Genomic DNA, 19114 nt, shown 5'->3' with positions numbered 1-19114 from the left:
TACGAAGTCAGTGGGAAGCTACTGACAAGTCTTGAGCACAGTATATGCCTCCATCTCTTTCCTTTTTCAGATCTTCTTAGACGCAGCAGTTAGAAATGAGACATTAGCTTCTCTTCTTATGCCTCTTGGATTCCATAGATAAGAACCTTTCAAAAGTAAGGGATATAAGTTGCAAGGAAATGAATGGTTCTTAACATACCACTTCCTGTCAACTTAGAGGTTTAAAAATTCAAGTTTCCCTAAAAAAAAATCTGAATGTGTAATGTTACTACTGAAGGCATCAGGATGTAAATCCAATTGTAGTAAAGATGCTTCGTTAGCTTTGTCTTTTGGTATTTATAAAGAAAATGCAGCCTAGTTTGGTACAGATAGGTTCTGTTCCTCTTGACCACTGGCTGGCCACCGCTGGCTCCGCTGACTTCTGTACGACATTCCCTCCTGCTTGTTCCCTTCTGGCCAGGCGGACTCCATCACATTCACCATCCTGCAGCCCCCGCGCCATGGCACCATCGACAGAACCACCAGGGGGCACCATTTCCATCTCACCTCCACCTTCACCATGGAAGACATCTTTCAGAACCGAGTCAGCTACAGCCATGATGGCAGCAACACCCTCAAAGACTGGTTCACTTTCACAGTGTCTGATGGGACCAACCCCTTCTTCATCACTGAGGAAGGAGGAAAAGAGGTGAGGGGCAAAGACGGAGAAGGCCTACCACTGCGTACTGGAGGCACAATACGGATCTTTGCACAGCTCTAAGTTTCTCTTTCATTAACTTACTGGTGTGTTGGCCTTAGGCAAATCACACATCTGAGACTCACCTTTTCATCTGCCAAGTAAACACAGAAGCCATGGCCAGCTGTAGATGCTTAGTCTGAGGATCAAAGGAAGTAATCCTTACAAAGTACTTCGTCTAATTAGTAAATAGTGAGTCCTTAATGTAAGAGGATAATTATGGCTAATATTTTTCCTTTCTTTTGATTACCCATCACTCCTTGATTTTTTCCCCCTCTCATCTAGTCCTTTTCTTCTTGGACTAAGAACCCTCATTCCAACCAGAGTTTCCCACTTTTTAAAAAGTAACAGTGGAAGCCAGATCAGAGTTTCCCAGTTTTTAAAAAGTAACAGTGGAAGGCAGATGCTGGTGGCTCATGCCTGTATTCCTAACTATTAAGAGCAGAGGATCAAGATTTGAAACCAGCTCTAGCAGGAAAGTCCATGAGACTCTTATCTCTAATTAACTACCAAAAAGCTGGAAGTAGAGCTGTGGCTCAAGCTCAAGTGGTAGGGTGTCAGCCTAGAACAGAAAAGCTAAAATAAAACAATGCACAGGTGGCAGAGTGCTAGCCTTGAGCGGGAAGAAGCCAGGGAGGGTGCTCAGGCCCTGAGTCCAAGGCCCAGAACTGGCAAAAAAACAAAAACACAAAACACAAAAAAAAACAAAAAAACAACCATGCCCAGGTTCTAAGCTTAATCCTCAGTACACACACACACACACACACACACACACACACACACACACACACACACACACACACACACACACACACACACACTATAAAAAAGCAAAACAAAAGGAGTGGTTAAGGGCCTGGGGATATAGCCTAGTGGCAAGAATGCCTACCTTGGATACACGAGGCCCTAGGTTCGATTCCCCAGCACCACATATACAGAAAACGGCCAGAAGCGGCGCTGTGGCTCAAGTGGCAGAGTGCTAGCCTTGAGCGGGAAGAAGCCAGGGACGGTGCTGGGGCCCTGAGTCCAAGGCCCAGGACTGGCCAAAAAAAAAAAAAAGGAGTGGTTAAGAGCATTGCTTTCTTTTTTTCCAGAAGACACTGACTTAAATTCTGGTTCTATCACTTGCAAACTTATTACCTTTGTAAATCATTTCACCTTTTCAAGCCTCTACTTCGCTGCCTGTAGAACAGAGGTATTATCTGCCTTTCTGATATTTGTGAAACCTTGGGCACATGAGAAACGTCAGCTCATATGTAGCTGTCATCATCATGATTGTGATCATTTTGGGACCAGCTTGTGCAGCCAGTAACACTTTTCTCTTGAGATTATGTAACTGCCACGCTCTGCTTCCTAAAAGAATGAGTCCTTCAAAGAACGAGTCCATCCTGATTTTCAGACATCCAGAAAAAAATGAAGATTTCCTATCCAGTGCCTTCCCCACCATTTTGCTGATTTCTATGCTCTTTTACTTTTGTCGGTCATGGGCTTGAACTCAGTGTGGGCACTGTCACTGAGCTTTTTTGCTCAAGGATAGTGCTATACCACTTTGAGCCACAGCACCACTTCCGGCTTCCTGGTAATTAACTGGACATATAGTCTCACAGATTTTCCTGCCTGGGCTGGCTTTGAACCATGATCCTCAGAACTCAGCCTCCTGAGTAGTTAGAATTTCAGACGTGAGCCACCAGTGTCCAGCTTCCCCCCATTTTCTAGCAGTTTCCTGAGTGCTGTAAACTTCCGCTTGGGAGTAGCTGTACCTCTAAGGCGGTAGGCCCAGGATTCTTCTATTTCTGCTGCATTTATGGCCAGAAGCAGCTTTTGTGAGTAGCTGTGTACCCCATACTGTGCCTCCAGGACCAGAGGCTCCACCCTCAGCCTTCAGGAATATCAGCTTTATACCAATAACGAATGCTTCCCCCCCCCCCCCGAAAGTAGGTCTTCCTGTGTCCTTCAGAGACACGAAGGTCATCTTCAGCAAGCCAAGATATCCATAGGTGGCTCTTGGGACCTCCCTATCTCATCCTACTCTTCAGCCCTGCCTAGCAGCCTGGCACTGTTTGTTTTTTCTCTCCCACTGTAGCTGCTCCTCTGTTAGCTTGACATTCAAGAGAAAATAAAGACTTGAAGATGTATGAGCAAAAGGCTACCCTCTTGAAAACACAAAAGATCAGAGCAGGTCTTCTGAGGTATAGTGTCAATGTAAACATGGAAAAGATTTAGAAAGTGGGTTATAGGAGGTTGAAAAAACAGTAACTTTCTGCCCCGAGTTCCTGCTTCTTGTATCACTTAGGATCAGTGAGGAGCAGATGGACTTTTATGTGTATGTAGAGAGAGAGTATGTGTGTGTCTGTGTGTATACATACACATGCACACACACACACACACACACACACACACACACTGAATGTCGTTTCACCATCCTCACAAATGCTTTTATTATTCATTCTTCTGCTCCTTACTCCCACAGAGATATCTCTTACTCAAAACAAAGAACAAAACCAGGGAAAGGAAAGGAAAAAAGAACATCTCTTCCCATAGAAACCTCTTTTCTTGTCAGATCTAATCCCACCTGAGACTGACATTAACAACTTAATGATGATTTTTGGCAGCCTCTCATGAAAGTTTTAAGAAAAGCCATTGAAAGAAAAATACATTGTGGATTGTTTCAGCTTAGGTCATATTAACTTCAACTAAAGAAGGCATAAGTGTAGTTAGTCAAGCATGATAATGCATACCAGTAGTTCCAGCTGCTCAGGAAGCTGAAGTGGGAGAGTCACTTGAACTCAGCCTAGGAAAATCACTTGAGGATCTCGAAATTTAGCAAGACCCTATCTTTAAAAAAATCCATAACAGGAACCATGGCTTATGCTAATAATATTAGCCACTTGGAAGGTAGATAGGGGGAGGATTACTGTTCTAAGTCTAGTTCAGACAGAAAGTTAACAAGAGTTCTTACAAGCTCAGATTGGTGGTATATAACTATGATTCCAGCTAAGCAGGAGGCATAGGTAGAGGGACCACAGGCCAGGCTGGCCTTAGCAAAAAATAAGATCCTGTCTAAAGCCAAAAGCAGTAAGTAAAGGGCTGGAGCCACGAGCCAAGTGTTAAGAGTTTTTACAAAGCAAGCGCAAGGCCCTAAGTTCAAACTGTTATTGTATACACACACACACACACACACACACACACACACACACACACACACACACAGAGCACTGTGTGTGAAAACCAGCGTCCATAGCAGTTGAAATTCCAGCAAGAGTGCCACTTTGTAGCTCACCTTTCTTCATATTATCCTCATCCTTGAGGCCTCGCACCTGGTGGGAAGGGATGGAGCTGGTTCTGTGGTTCATGCTTCATCTGGAAGTGTCATCAGATTTCAGGGGTTCCAGGTTTGGAGTTCCTGGGTCCAACATCCTTTTGGGGGTCTAGATGATGAGATTTCCTTTGCGGTATCTCCCACAGATTACGACTGCAGCACCTCAGCAGTTCCAAGTGGACATCCTCCCGGTCGATGATGGCACCCCTAGGATTGTCACCAACATGGGGCTCCAATGGCTGGAGTATATGGATGGCAAGGTGAGGCCTCAACCATCAGCTACCTGTTGTACTCACCCTGGGCTAAGTGCTTGTGTGCACCAGTCACTTAGGAATAGAACTCCAGTTCAACTCTTAAGCGTCCAGATCCCTACTTAAGATTAAGAGTGTGGTTGGATCCGTTATTACTTAAGATTATGGTCAAATGCAATGACTCACATCTGTGACAGTGGAAAGCAGAGATTGGAGGATCATAGTTTGAGGCCAGCCAGCTCTGACAAAAAAAAAGTTAGCAAGATCTCTAATGCAAAAAGGGCTAGAGCCATGGCTCAAGTGGTACAGAACTTGCCTGACAAGTACAAGGCTCCAAGTTCCAACTTCAGTACCACCAAAAAAGAACTATGTAGGATTGCTTAAGATTGTGTTTTGTTTAATATGCTCTTACAGAAAGACCTCTAAGTTTGTTTCTTATGAGTAGTGAGGAAATACTGTATCGTGCTCTGCCATCACCAGGTGGTTGCTATTGACAACATGGCCAGATTTCCTCAGAAATTCTTCCATCTTCCAGCACCGAATTAAAGGGCAGTGAACTTCATTTTAAGCAAGTGATAGAGAAATTGAACATGTCAATTGCATTTAGTGTCTAATGGCAAGAAGTGAGTCATGTGGCCTGAGACGTTCCATGGAAAGCTGAGAATGGTGTGTCTGAGCTGTGCAGGCAGCTTAAAACTTTGTTGACTGGAAGAAGTGAAGAAGGACTTAGAAACATTAAGTGTTTGTAGGTTTGGAGGAATCCTATTTTAGAAATCTGTTTCTCTACCTCCTAACTCCTACTTGGGTCATAAGGGTTTCATTTTTAGCTAGTAATAGGGCAAATCCATATCCCTGTCCAAGCAAGTAAACATTTCTTCATTTGAGTCCAAATCTGACTTTTTTTTACTTTGGGTGAAGTTCTCCTGAAATGTGGTTTTATTCATCTCTATGAAGTGGATTAGCTGCTTATATGTGTAGCTGTTTTGTGCTGTATCCCACAGACCTGATTAAGTCTCTTAAATGAAACAAAATTCGTGCAACTTTATCTTGTGCCCTATTTGATTTTTTTATTCAGAATGCTTCTTTTCTCATCACTCTTCAGATGGTTTTGTACTTCCCACTCCATGCAATAGTAACTACTACCAAAGTCACCAGTGACCAGGGGTATGGTGGCACATGCCTGTTGGTCCCACCATTTGGGAGGTTGAGGAAAGAGGCTCTTGAGTTGTAAGCCAGCCTGGGTTACACAGGAAGAAAATGTGTCAAAACCTAAATTAATAGTCAGATACTGGTGGCTCATGCCTATAACCGTAGCTTCTCAGGAGGCTGAGAGCTAAGGATCAAAGTTCAGAGCTATTATCAACAGACAAATCCAAGGGACTCTTATCTCAAGTTAAATAGCAAAAAGCAAGAAGTTCAGGTATGCCTCAAGTGGTATGGTACCAGCTGTGAGCAGAAAAAAAAAAGAACAAATAAACAAGCCAAAGTATAAGGCTTGATGAGTTCAAGTCCCAGTACTGGCACACATATTCACATATTCAAACACACACACACACACACACACACACACACACACAATTAAATTAATAATTCACCAAATTTTGCCAAATCCAAGGATTAATTTTCTATCCTTATTAAATCTAGTAACATTTAGTACTACTGCCCACCCTCTTTCTGCTCTTAGCCTTTTGCTCCCACTGTTTATTGAATGAATAAATGAGTATGTCAACTAAAGTTTGGCTGGATATATTCGGGCAATATTGGGGTTCAATATATTTTACCCTATTCAATTTCAGGCATTGCAGTTGACTCTCCAAAGGAATAAAATAGCCGTCTTCTCAATACTGTATCATTCTTTCAAAGTTCCACCCTTCTTTCTAGTCCAAACTCAGCTTCCACTGCCTCCAATCCCTTTGCTGACCTCCACATGGGAATAATTGCTGCTTCTCTCAAAAAGCCAACAACGCTCTTTTTATATCTCCATTCTACCCCTTTGCTCCCTGACTTTACTCACAGTCCCTTTCTATCCAATCAAGTGTGAAAGCCTTGGGGGCTGAGGTTGGGACCCTCTCCATCTTCCCAGCCTCTCTTGCCCTGACAGTCTCCCATGCAGTAAATGCACTGGGTAAATCATTGCTGAACTGAATTAAATCTGAGTCAGAGGGTCTTGTTCTTGCTTCTTAATTCCCACCTCAAGAATTAAATTTAATGGGTTTCTATTCCAGGCAACCAACCTGATCACCAAGAAGGAACTGCTGACCGTGGACCCTGACACGGATGACCTGCATCTTGTCTATGAGATCACTGGGGGCCCCAGGCATGGCTACGTGGAGAACAAGCTGCAGCCTGGCAGAGCCGCCGCCACATTCACCCAGGGTGGGCAGCTCGGGACTCAGAAATGGGAGAAGCGTTCAAACACCACTTCTTCTCTCAGAAATTTCCTACTGTCACTTGCAATTACTTTAAACATATCACACACACACACACACACACACACACACACACACACAAATGGTTTAATATCTAACCATCTGCCTTGTTCATTTCACTTCTGATTTTGTTCCTGTCTTCCAAACTATAGAAGAGACGAATTTAAATTTACTATGTCTTTTGCCTTTAGTTTGGCCCAGTATTTTTCTGGAAAGGGTACAAAGTACTGCTAGATTTTCTTTAAAAACAAACAAACATTATAAAAGATCTGTGGCTCTCTGTGTTTTGTTATTTTGTCCTCTTAAAAATGTATTGCTTTGTTTTCTTAAAAATTTTTAGTCAAGAAATTAAAGTCAGCATGAATTCTTAAAATCTTTAGTCAAGAAATTACAGTGAACACGTATAGGTTGCTCAACAGAAATACTTCCCTGTCTGAATCATGTAAGCAGGCCACTGTGTGTTGAGATTTTTGTAAACTTGAGAGGCTTTTCTAGTCTTTTGAGGATGGGCCTGATTGGAGTAGTCACTGTAACATTGCTTCTTAAAAGTCTTGTCCTTATTTCCTTCTTTTCCCTCTCCTGATTTTAATAATTTGTTGTCTTCTAGCATATGTTTAGCTGTGCATATGTATGGGTTATTTTAATTCAACCACAGCTTTTTATTATCACATACCTTCCAAGAAGCCTTCTTTAGAAGAAATCAGGAGGAGGAATGAGGCCAGACCCATGAGGAGGGGGGTAGGGGAGAGGCAGTGAATAAAATCCCATCTCTGTCGACTCTCAAATTTTCCCTTCACCATTTCACAGACATTTGCTGACGTTTTCTCTTTCAAGACACTGGGATTTTCATTCTACAAAACCATAAGAGGTTTTTGTGTACATAAAGATAGGTCTTCTGTTCCAAATTGCTGCAGGAGTTTATTTTTCAAATCTGGAAGAAATATTTTTTAGGAATACTGTGCTTGTGTATATTTCCTGTTTGGAGGAAATAAGTTCTGTACATAAGCCATTAGAAGAATAAGCTAGATGAGACACTGGGGGGAATCTGTGAGGCTGTCTTTATGGCTCTTGGCTAATGCACCGGGAACTTATGGGGAGTCTTTTTCTCACAGAGGATGTCAACTTGGGGTTGATTCGTTACGTGCTGCATGAGGAGAGGATCCAAGAGATGATGGATAGCTTTCAGTTTCTGGTGAAAGATAGTAAACCCAATCTGGTCATCGACAATGTCTTCCATATTCAGTGGTCCCTCATCAGCTTTAAGTATACCAGGTAAATGTGTTATTATGCTTTCTGTCTGGAGAAACTAGTGAGGCAAGTAGAGAAAATAAGCTGTCCTAGGCACCTGTTAATGGAGGGGGCAGGGAGTAGTGGTGGTGGTGATGATAATGGTAACAATCATAAAAACAATAATTTCTGAAATATTTATTAGATACTGTGTATCCCAGGCATAAGTAGGTACTTGACACATGTTATCTTAGTTACTTACAATATACAGTTATGAGATGCATTCTCTTATCCCCATAGCAGCAAAACAATAGACAGGACAAGCTTAAGTAACATTTCCCCGAGTCACATAGTTAGTAATCAGTCAGACCAGTGACCCTAACTATTACACTGTACTGCCTCCCATACAAATATATTTTCTTTTATATTCATATTTTAGAAGATAACCCAGTAGAACTGATAGGAAAAATAAAAATCAATATGCAGGTTTTGAGAATAAAGTTCCTGGCCCACACTATCAATATTGTTGCCGCCCAACTCTACTCTGATACTTGTGTTGTCCCCTAGCTTCTCTGATTCTCTTTTTTGTTGTTGTTGTTTTTTTACCAGTCCTGGGGCTTGGACTCAGGGCCTGAGCACTGTTCCTGGCTTCTTTTTGCTCAAGGCTAGCACTCTGCCACTTGAGCCACAGTGCCACTTATGGCCGCTTTCTGTATATGTGGTGCTGGGGAATCGAACCCAGGGCTTCATGTGTATGAGGCAAGCACTCTTGCCACTAGGCCATATTCCCAGCCCCTCCTCTGATTCTCATGAGATTAGATGCCAAAGTTGTGGAATCTTTAATAAATGTTCTTAATCTGTGAGAGAATTACTGAGGCAAAGAAAGATACCATTTGGTAAAGGTAACAGACAAGCACAGAACTTATGGGTTAAATTATAATAAGGATTATTATTTCTCTGGGGAAAATAATTCTTAAAGTCTATATTTTAGAGAGTCACTATGGTAAGAAGTCAACTTTGTAACAGTTTGAATGCAAATAGGAACTCAGTGTTGAGAGACCTTGTGGACTTGTTTTCGTGGACCCCAGAGAAGTCCACTACTCTTCCATGCCACAATGATAGTACACTGTACATCATTAAAAGAATATATGCTGCTTTGTTGTTTACTACTATTTACCTCTTGTTTGTTTCACATTCAGAATTAAATAAATGTACTATTTTACTTTTCTTGACAGCCTGCTCCGTTTTAATGTACTACATGGTATAGAGGCTCCCAAAGCTGACAATGAGCTCTAACACCTCAGAAACCTTTTTCCCAAAATGGTAGCAATGGGACATTGAACATCCCCAATTGCTGTCCCCAGTGAAGAACAAAGTCTAGTTTGTGTTGTCTTATGGCTTTTGCAAACCTTCTTATTACAGATTGATAGCACATTGAATAATCTGCATTTTGACCAAAGCAGTACAAATCTCTGTCATTAAGCCACATGAATCCCCCATCTTCATAAACACCATTTATCTCAACCCCTTTATTAGCTAAACTTAACCTGTAACCTGGCTCCACATGGTCTTCCTGCAGATCCGGCTTAGTCATTCTGCCAGCCAAGTCATTAAGAGCCTCCCAAGCAGCTTTCTTCCCTAAGAATAAGCCCACTGGCCTCTTCTGATTACTTTGCTACACTTGGGAGAGATTATTTGTCATTTATGTAGATCTTCAGCTGTGAAGTTCATTGTTCCTGTGCACTATCCAGCTTCTAAATGACTCTCAACTCTTTCAAAACGGGGACACCACATTCTGCATCCTGAGTCCTTGTTCACTTGGTGCTGGTACTATCCCAGGAGCAGACTCCCTCAGCTGATGTGGCATCTTGAAAGACCCAAGCTGCACTTCTCACAACTTCTTATCTCCAATAACCAAACAGAAGAGACACTGAGCACACAGGCTTTGACCATGTAGGTTCCTCACAGCCCTGGGTAGAGTTTCAGAGGCTTCCTTTTTGTGTGCTTCCAGCTATAATGTCAGTGAGAAGGCGGGGTCTGTCAGCGTCACCGTACAGAGGACGGGGAACCTGAACCAATATGCCATCATCCTGTGTCGCACTGAGCAGGGCACAGCCAGCTCCCAGCCTGGACAGCAAGACTACGTGGAGTATGCTGGCCAGGTAGGTGGAGCAGGGATCTCTGATTTGAATTGCCAGGAAGACTCCAGCAAGCTCTGCAGCATGGCTGCAGACTGTCAGGGGAAGTGCTCCTTCTATCTACTTATCTCCCTTTCCACTAGCATCTTTCCTTGGGTAATTTTCCTGTGCTCCTTTCTCATAGTATCTTGTTCTTTACACTCTGCCTAATCACACTGGAGTGTAAACTGCCGAAACTTAGTTGTCATCTAGCTTCTTGTCTTTACGCATTGCTTCATGATAAAAAGAAAACCCCAAATCATCATGTTCTACAGCAAGCCTTGGGATCCCTGAGACTTCCTCTCCCTTCCCCTGTCCTAGCTGGAGGAGGAAGAGAGACAATGACTAAAGAGAGCTGTCGGAAGCTCTTGGAGCAGGCTAGATGAGAGAGGCTGGTTGGGAGGAGCTTCAGTATGAAAGACGAAGTTGGAGAAAAGTGGGTGGATTTGACAGACTAGTAGAAGTGATAGGCTTTTAGCAATGGGTAGTGGGAAGATGGGAGATAGGGGTGGTGATTCTAGGAAGGGCACTTAGGAGGAGCCAGAGCTGGTTTCAGGGCTTTGGGCTGTGATTTTGCCTTGGGCATGTTGAATGTAAGTGTTTTTTAGAGGCAACAACTTTACCACTACTTAGATGAGCAAGGAGTGAGGAGAAATGTTCCAGTTATCAGGGTAGATGTGGCCATTAGCACCAAGGTGGCAGAAGAAAAATGAGAGAGTAAGTGGGCTAGAGAGAAGAATTAGCTCAGTGATAAAGTGCATTCTTGGCCAGAGAGTAACCCCTAGGTAGCAAAGAGAGAGAGAAAGGATAAAGGGCTCTGAAAACAGGAATAAAAGGAAAAAGTCACATTGTTTAGAGATATATATATGCATATATATCCAATTTCTTAATTCAATTTCATTATTATTATGATGTCACAAATCTCTGCAGAGTGGAGTATCCTTTCATTGAGTTTAGGAATCATAAGGACTAAGTTATTCTATGTCCAGTTTAAATGAGGAATTAGAAGAGAAAAGTCTAGTGTGGGGACACAGAATAATCTCAATACTGGGAAGACTGAGGCAGAAGGATCACAAGTTCAAGGCTAGGTAGGATCACAAACCAAGACTTTATTTCCAAAAAAAAAAAAAAGAAAGAAAGAAAGAAACAAAAGAACAAAGCTAAAGGATCTCTAGCAAATATATAAAACAGAGTATGTTCTTGTGGGTTTTTTTTTTTTAGAAAAGACAAAAGGGGTTATCAGTTGTAGATAAATCTCTTGAGTATTTCCCTTTTGTGGAGTGTTTAGAAGTATGGAGCTTAGTAAAATTTAATTTAATTTGACTAGATATATGTAGCAATTTTCGGTGTGATTAAAATTATGTGTTTTCCAGATTGCATGGCCCTAAAGTTTTATGATTACTTGTTTCCTACCTGCTCCATCTGCCTCCATTTGCACAAAGTTCAGTCCAATTTCAGTTTCTGCCCTTTCTGTTTGGGGCAAGTTTGTATCTTTGCTTCATTTGAAAGTTTCTTCCTTTCTTCCTCTCTCTTCCTACTCTTTCCCTCCTGCCTTTCTCCTTTTCTTTCTTTTCTGCTACCTCCCCTACTCATTTATGCCTTTCTCCTTTTCTTTCCTTTCTCTTTCTTCCCTCCCTTGCATTTTATTCTTTTCTCCCTCCCTTCTCTCCTTTCTTTTCTGTTTTCTTTTTTATGTAAGGTAAAGCCAGAAATGTCTTTGTTAATTTCACAATTATGTGCATGTAAAATAATTTCTGCAATATCACACCAGTCTAAGTTCACTTACATCATACTTGTAGCACATTTAAAGGCAAAAGGTTTAGTCAAATAAAGTTAAAATTAGTCTGGCATGTTTAAATAACTTTCTGTGCATTCCTACCTCATTATTCAGTGCACTAAGACTCTATGCCAATTTTAATTGTGTAAGTAGTAAGGTCATGGCAATGGCAGTAGCTTAAATTTGTTCAGTGCTTTAAAATATACGTAATTATCTCATTCTATGTACTTTTCTTTAGTCTTGCCAATAAATTCATAAGTAGAAGAATTATCATTGCTGTGTAGCTGATCAAGAGTCAAATGTTCATAGTGTCATAACTTTACCTAGTTTAGAAGTAACAGAACCTGGAATTGACCTGAGAACTTCCTGCTCTACCATCACAGCTTTCTCATTAAACTTGTCTCAAGTGGAAGGGGAACTGAGTCATCAAGTAATGATAGCTGTTATATAAAGTGAATTAATGAAACAATATGAATATGTTTTTCATCACCAAATGGTAGAAGATTTATGTTCCTTCCATGTCCCTATACAATGCACAGTGAAAAGTAGAGGATGGGCCAGTGTTCCAGATGGTAGAGCAGGATGTATGGTTAGAAGAACCAGTTATACCCTGCTGGCCTTGGGTGCTCTTTCCCTCATAATTCTCTGGGGGACTGGAGCATAGGGTGTTGATGCACAGCTTAAACTCTATTGTTTCTTTTTACGACAGGTGCAGTTTGATGAGCGAGAGGACACCAAGTCGTGCACCATTGTCATCAATGATGACGACGTGTTTGAGAACATTGAGAGCTTCACTGTGGAGCTCAGCATGCCAGCATATGCCTTATTAGGAGAGTTTACCCAGGCGAAGGTCAACATCAATGACACTGAGGATGAACCCACATTAGAGTTTGATAAGAAGATCTACCAGGTCAATGAGAGTGCTGGTTTTCTATTTGCATCTGTTGAAAGAAAAGGTTGGTGCCAAAGGTGGTAAGGAGTTATAATAATAGCTCACATTCATTGCATTCCTTTTATCCACCAACTGCTCATTGATCATGTGAACTGATTGGTGCAAGGATCTTATAAGTATTGACTCACTTGATCCCCAAAATAACCACAATGATGATTACACCCATAGCAACTATTATAAGAAGGCCTCTCTTCTTGCTTCACTTATTCTTAAATTGGGCCTGAAGACTGGTTAGATGTAGTCTTGCAAATTATTAATGAACTCAGTATTCTTAATCCATCACCATTACATAAAATATTTAATAACCATGGTCAAAGAGGAAAGTTATAATAGTGGGGATCTTAGTTCTTGGAAGACAGAAAATATGCTTACAATTTTCCCTCCCTAGCTGTTCACTGATGGTTCATACCCCTCATCCTAGCTCCTCAGGAGACTGGGATCTCAGCCTATGCAGAAAAGCCCATGAGACCCTTATCTCCAGTTAACCACCAATGGAGCCGTGCTACAATGCTAGCCTTGAGCAAAAAAGCTAAGGGACAGCGCCCAATATGGCATACAAACACAAAAAACAATTCCCTCCCTGGCTGTTATATACGAGTTCAGATGAGAAATAAACTGTGAGAAATAAAGAGCGATGCCTGAGAAATTCAATATTGAAACTTTAAAACACATAGAAATGAAATCTCTGTTCAAAGGAACAACCTGACTGTAAATGATGATGTCAGGTTTCTTTATTGAATCTGCTGACTTGGGTACCACTATAACAAATGCTGCAGAGAGCACAAAACCTGAGCAATACCACTCGGAAAACAAAAGCAAGCCCCGATGATTGCTCTGGGCCACCAAGCCAGGCCCAGAACAGGCTGCCACAATGGATGTGGCTACACTTAATAACTAAGGTCATTTGTACAGAGAGGCAAGTTTTACTTTGTTTTGTCTTCTCCATTTTTAAACAAGCTTGTTTCTCTCAGGGAATTAAAGTGCAGAAGTTTATTCAGAAAGGCAGTGAACTGTGCTCATTGCACTACCTTCAGGACACAATTACTTTGCTACTTAAAGTTCCAAATATGAGTCTTATCTTTCCACCCGCTGTGGTCTTAAGATGGTAGGCAATGACTCTCGTGAATTAACAGAGCACAAAACTCACAGAATAGGAAATCCATTTTAGGTTATTTGGAGAAGTGTCTGGGGTATATTAAATCCTCAAGCGGTTTATACTACAGGCTTAAAAGAAACTGCAACTCAGAAGGTTTCCTGTCAGAGTGTGGCAGAAGTAGTGATGGGATGTGAGAAGGTATCAAGCTCATTAAGGTATCAAAGATTCTCAAGTTTGAGAAGCAATCATTGAAATGCTCCGGCTCTCTTGCCATTTCTATTTCAGGAGATTCAAGCAGCGTTGTATCTGCAGTTTGCTACACCATCCCGAAGTCAGCTATGGGAAGTAGCCTTTATGCTCTAGAATCAGGCTCTGACTTTAAATCCCGAGGGAGATCTGCAGAGAGCCGTGTGATATTTGGGCCTGGTGTCACCACATCTACTTGTGATGTCATGGTCATTGATGACAGCGAGTATGAAGAGGAGGAAGAGTTTGAGATTGCCCTGGCTGATGCTTCTAACAGTGCTCGCATCGGAAGGGTGGCGTTGGCCAAGGTGCTCATCAGTGGTCCAAACGATGCTTCCACCATCTCCCTGGGGAACACAGCTTTCACTGTCAGCGAGGATGCAGGTAATGGAGCACCTTTCTCGGGTTCCACTCTCCAGCTCCTGATCCTTTTATTCAGCAGCTTCTTTCCACTGTTTGAGATTGTTCTTCAGCAACACCATCAGTGGTTCTGAAGCATTGTATATTGGTAAGCATCAAGACCCAGAATGAAGCTAGCAAAGATACAAAGTTCCATATACATTTTTGCTCTGGTTCTTGATGGCAGAGAGGAGTCTGGCTTAGAGCTGCAAGGGCTGACTGACCCCTGTGGACCAGAAAGGGCATATGGTGCTGTGTATTTTGGCTTGTGGAGGAAGGGAATGTGTTCTATTAAGAATGAAGATGAGGCCTTGTTTTGCCTCTGGTGCCCTGGCCTGGCCACCTTGCCCTCGCCATTTCCCCTTTCCTCTTTTCCCTTTCCCCTTGGCTCTTCCCTTTCCCTTCCCCTGCATCCCTTACACCCCTGCATGCCTCCATCTTGGGCAGGCCAGTATGATGCTCTCCCCTCAATAAACAAAAAGGGGTGAAGATGAGTTATTTAGCTCCTGCTGACTTCCGAAACCAACTCTAAACTCTTAATGTCTTGATTCAATAGAACTTTCTCATTTATATTTCAGCCCCAGAAGTCAGTGGGTAAATATCTTCTGTGTGATATTTTAGAGCCCAGCTTCCTTCTCTCTTGTAGCTCCCTAAAATCTTGAAGATCTTCTATAGGCTGTTGACAGAAGGGACAGAGCCATGCTTAGAACCTACTGATAAGAACCAGATCCACTTTGGAAGGATGCTGAGGCAGATAGGGAGCTAGTATTTTGGAACACATAATGAATTCCAGGTATTATGCATTCTCACTTAATCTTCTGTGGAACAGGTAATGCTCAAAGAGGTTATGTAAATGACCAGATATTGAGCAACTAATATAATAGAAAGATATATTAAAACTAAGTTCTTTCAGCCAGACACCAGTGGTCACACTATAATCCTAACCACTCAGGAGGCAAAGATATGAGAATCAAGGCTCAATCAGTCTGGGTAGAAAACCTGTAAGAGTCTTATGTCCAGTTAACCAACACAGAGCCGGAAGTGGAGCTGTGGCTCAAGTGGTAGAATGCCAGCCTTGAGCAAAAAACGCTAAGGGACAGTGCCCAGGCCCTAGGTTCAAGCCTCAGTACTGGCACACAAAAAAAAGAAAAAGCAATTCTTGCTTGCTGTACGTATTCCTTTTCAGTATGCAAAATGCCTGCACATGACTACATGTTACCTCCGAGCACATAAAATGTGGTGACCTATGGGGTTTTTAGGTTAGCTTTTCCCTGGCCTTGGTTCTGAAAATACCTAGCTGTATAGGGTTGTTTTTTTATTTGTTATTTCTCTCCGTGCTGGGGATCAAACCCCAGGCCTTGCACATGGAAGGCAAGTGCTCTACCACTGAACTATATCTCTAGCCTTTGGTGTTTTGAGACAAGCAATATTATGTAGTTCCATTTGACCTTGAACTCACTATGGAAGCCAGGCCAGCCTCAAACTCCATGGTTTTTCTGCTTCTACCTTCTGGGGGCTGAGATTACAGGTGCCATACCAATTGCTAAATTCCTTTGACACTACAAAGTAAAATATTACTGTGAACCAGATGAGCCTTATTGGTACAATAAGCAAACAGCACATATGGTTTATGTAATAATGTGTGCACATTTGGATAAAATAGAAAATTCAACCCAGTTAAAACATTTAATTAGGAAAATTTAGCTCCAGGCTTCCTAAAGTCTCCTAACTGATTGTGGGTTGTTTGCGGGATGTAGTGTCCAACTTTCTTCTCTCTAAATAGGCTTGAGATGTTTTTCAGTAGACACTTCACCCCTCGGGTGCATTGGTAAGGCTGCTGTTTCCTAAGTAGTGTTTTCTGAAGGTCACCTTCATGAGGCCCTCCTTTACGTGTCCTTTTGATCTTAGTTTCAATGAAAAGAGGGTAGTGACAGCTCTCAGCCTCTGACTTGAATGATACAAATGAAGTGTGCAGCAGTCAGAGGGAACAGTGTTCTGGAAACCCCACTGACTTCCTGCCTTAAGGTTGACCATGAAACTCTCTTGATGCGATTCAGGCACAGTGAAGATTCCAGTGATCCGCCATGGCACTGACCTTTCTACTTTCACATCTGTCTGGTGTGCAACGCGGCCCTCAGACCCTGCCTCCGCCACCCCAGGAGTTGACTATGTTCCCAGCTCTAGGAAGGTGGAATTTGGGCCTGGAATCACTGAGCAGGTGAGTCAACAGCAGTGCACACACTCAGTCAACGCGAGATGGCTGTTAGTGTGATCTTGAGTCTCATTTCTAGCTTTCTTGAGGACTCAGGAGACTCTTAGTTATATATTTTTTATCCTCCTTTTCTTCAAAAAGAGAAACATACAAAAGGGAAAAACCTCTCTAGTAACCTATTCAGTGTCAAATGCCCAAAAGTACAGATTTACAATAGAAATTTCTCTGTTCAGTGCAACTATCCAGAAATAGTATTAACATTTTATGGGTTAAAAAAATCATTAAGAAAGACAAGTTGCCACCATTTTTCCTAGTATCCAAAAGGCAAATGGACGTTGGGTATTGCTTCCTCTGTAAACTTTGCTTTGATCTCCCCTCCAGTATTGTGCCTTAACTATCTTGGATGACATTCAGTATCCGGTGATTGAAGGACTGGAGACATTTGTCGTTTTCCTCAGCTCAGCGCAAGGGGCCGAACTGACCAAACCTTTCCAGGCTGTCATCGCAATCAATGACACATTCCAAGATGGTAAGAGATTGAGATGCCAGCTGGTGGATCAGAGTTAAATTTCTATTTTTTTTCTAATTTCCATGTGTATGAGTTTTGTTCATTTATATTTCCACTCAAGAAGTATATCTAGGCACATCCATGCACATGCACACTCTTACACAAAAGTGTGGAAGTCAGCCATGAACGTTGCCTATACTCTACCAACACAAAGAGGTGGTTAAGTCGTGGTCCCTTTTCTCAGCAAGTTCAGGGTCTAGCTTTGAATCAGATACATGAACAGAAAATTTAAAGCATGATATGGTAAACTATTGTAAATCTAGTACTGTAAGAGGGAACTGAACAGTAACATGTGTGAGGTTATCATAGATTTCAAAAGGAAGCGATATGAAGCAAAGCATTCAGTTGTGATAGCTTAGGTAATGGATAATAAAATAAAGTATTTCACTTGGAGAACTCTGGTATATACAAAGTTTAAAATATTGAAATACCCATACTTGGGAGATAGTAGAGTGCTTTTACCATGGCAGGGAGTGAGCAGACACTGACTGGGAAGGCAGATTGGAGTCAAGGTCTAAGAGGACTCTGTAAAGCAAGGGGAACAATGGTGGTTTATAATCAGAAGTATGCTTTTTGTTGTAGGAAACTAATGTTGTCAGTATCAAGGATGATATGCAGGAATGAATAGAGACAGGTATATAAAGAACATATCAGTCACAACTGGAGATGCAGCCTAAGTAACCTAGGGAGAACCAGAAAGTTGCTTCTCAGGAAGAATTGATGGAAATTAGAACTGTCATCATGTGGATTCTCCTGGCGGGTGGAGAGGAGCATGTCAACATTTCTCCGGCAGCAGCTCCAGTGGTTGACCATAGACTCCATGATTAAATTCTTTCAGTAGCTGAAAAATCCCTGAAAAGGAGAGGCGCTTCACCTGGGAGATCTTTAATTTCTTTATTCATTCTTATGTAATTTCTATTTTGCATATAACTGTAAAAAATGTAAATGGAAAATGATATACTATGGAAGTCCAATTTGTCTTCTACCCCCACCTCCCAAACTTCCAGATCCTGTCACTGGAAACAACTATTCTATTTGGGTTTGTTTATTCCAAATATTTAGTATAACTTCCATGAGCAGAAGTTTATCCTTTTAGTGTATAGTTTTGAAAAGTATATAGAGTGATATATTCCCTTACCCTAATAAAGCTGTTGAACAGTTTCAGCACCCTAAAGAATTCTCTTATGGCTTTCTATAGTCCCCCAAACTCAAGCTCTGGCAACCACATATCTGTTATCTGTCTCTGAATTTTCCACCTGTCTGTCTGTCTATCTGTCTATGGATCCATCTGTTGGCAGGGCTAGGGTTTAAATTCGGGGCCTCAAGCTTGCCAGGCAAGTGCTCTACCAGAGGAGCCAAACCCTAGTGGTTTCTTTTTTTCTTCTTCTTTAGTTTAAGATAAGGCCTCATGTTTTTCACTGGACTAGTCTGGGACTGCAATCCTCCTACCTTCCTCTTCTGAGATTATAGGCCTTCACTATGATATTCACCTACAAACCACTTTTAATCTGACTTCTTTCATAGAAAATTTCATTTGAGAGTTATTCATATGTATTGTGGCATATATAATCTATTCCATGTAAAATGGAGCAGTTTCTCCTTGTATAGGTGTACCACATTTTGTTTATCCTTTTACAAGTTGAATGGTATTTGCATTGCTTCAAGGTTTTGGCAAATAGGATTTCCATGTGGCTGTAAATATTTGCATGTAGATTTTGAGTAGAT

At 41.7% G+C, this 19114-nt stretch overlaps 1 protein-coding gene across 5 annotated transcripts in view; it reads left to right on the top strand.

Annotated features, from left to right (window-relative positions):
* Fras1 (Fraser extracellular matrix complex subunit 1) overlaps positions 1-19114 on the top strand; it is a 423435-nt gene that overhangs the window by 362718 nt on the left and 41603 nt on the right. For all 5 annotated transcript variants that reach the window (XM_048364092.1, XM_048364090.1, XM_048364089.1 and 2 more), the window contains 9 exons: positions 461-688; positions 4190-4315; positions 6532-6682; positions 7848-8007; positions 9974-10124; positions 12626-12872; positions 14250-14594; positions 16667-16827; positions 17203-17350. In XM_048364092.1, coding sequence (XP_048220049.1) covers positions 461-688; positions 4190-4315; positions 6532-6682; positions 7848-8007; positions 9974-10124; positions 12626-12872; positions 14250-14594; positions 16667-16827; positions 17203-17350 — 1717 coding nt within the window. The remainder of the gene's footprint in view (positions 1-460; positions 689-4189; positions 4316-6531; positions 6683-7847; positions 8008-9973; positions 10125-12625; positions 12873-14249; positions 14595-16666; positions 16828-17202; positions 17351-19114) is intronic.

Source organism: Perognathus longimembris, chromosome 16 (assembly GCF_023159225.1).
Source record: "Perognathus longimembris pacificus isolate PPM17 chromosome 16, ASM2315922v1, whole genome shotgun sequence".
Taxonomy (NCBI): Eukaryota; Metazoa; Chordata; class Mammalia; order Rodentia; family Heteromyidae; genus Perognathus; species Perognathus longimembris.
Note: the sequence above shows the minus strand (reverse complement) of the source record. Positions and strands in the feature narration are given on the sequence as shown.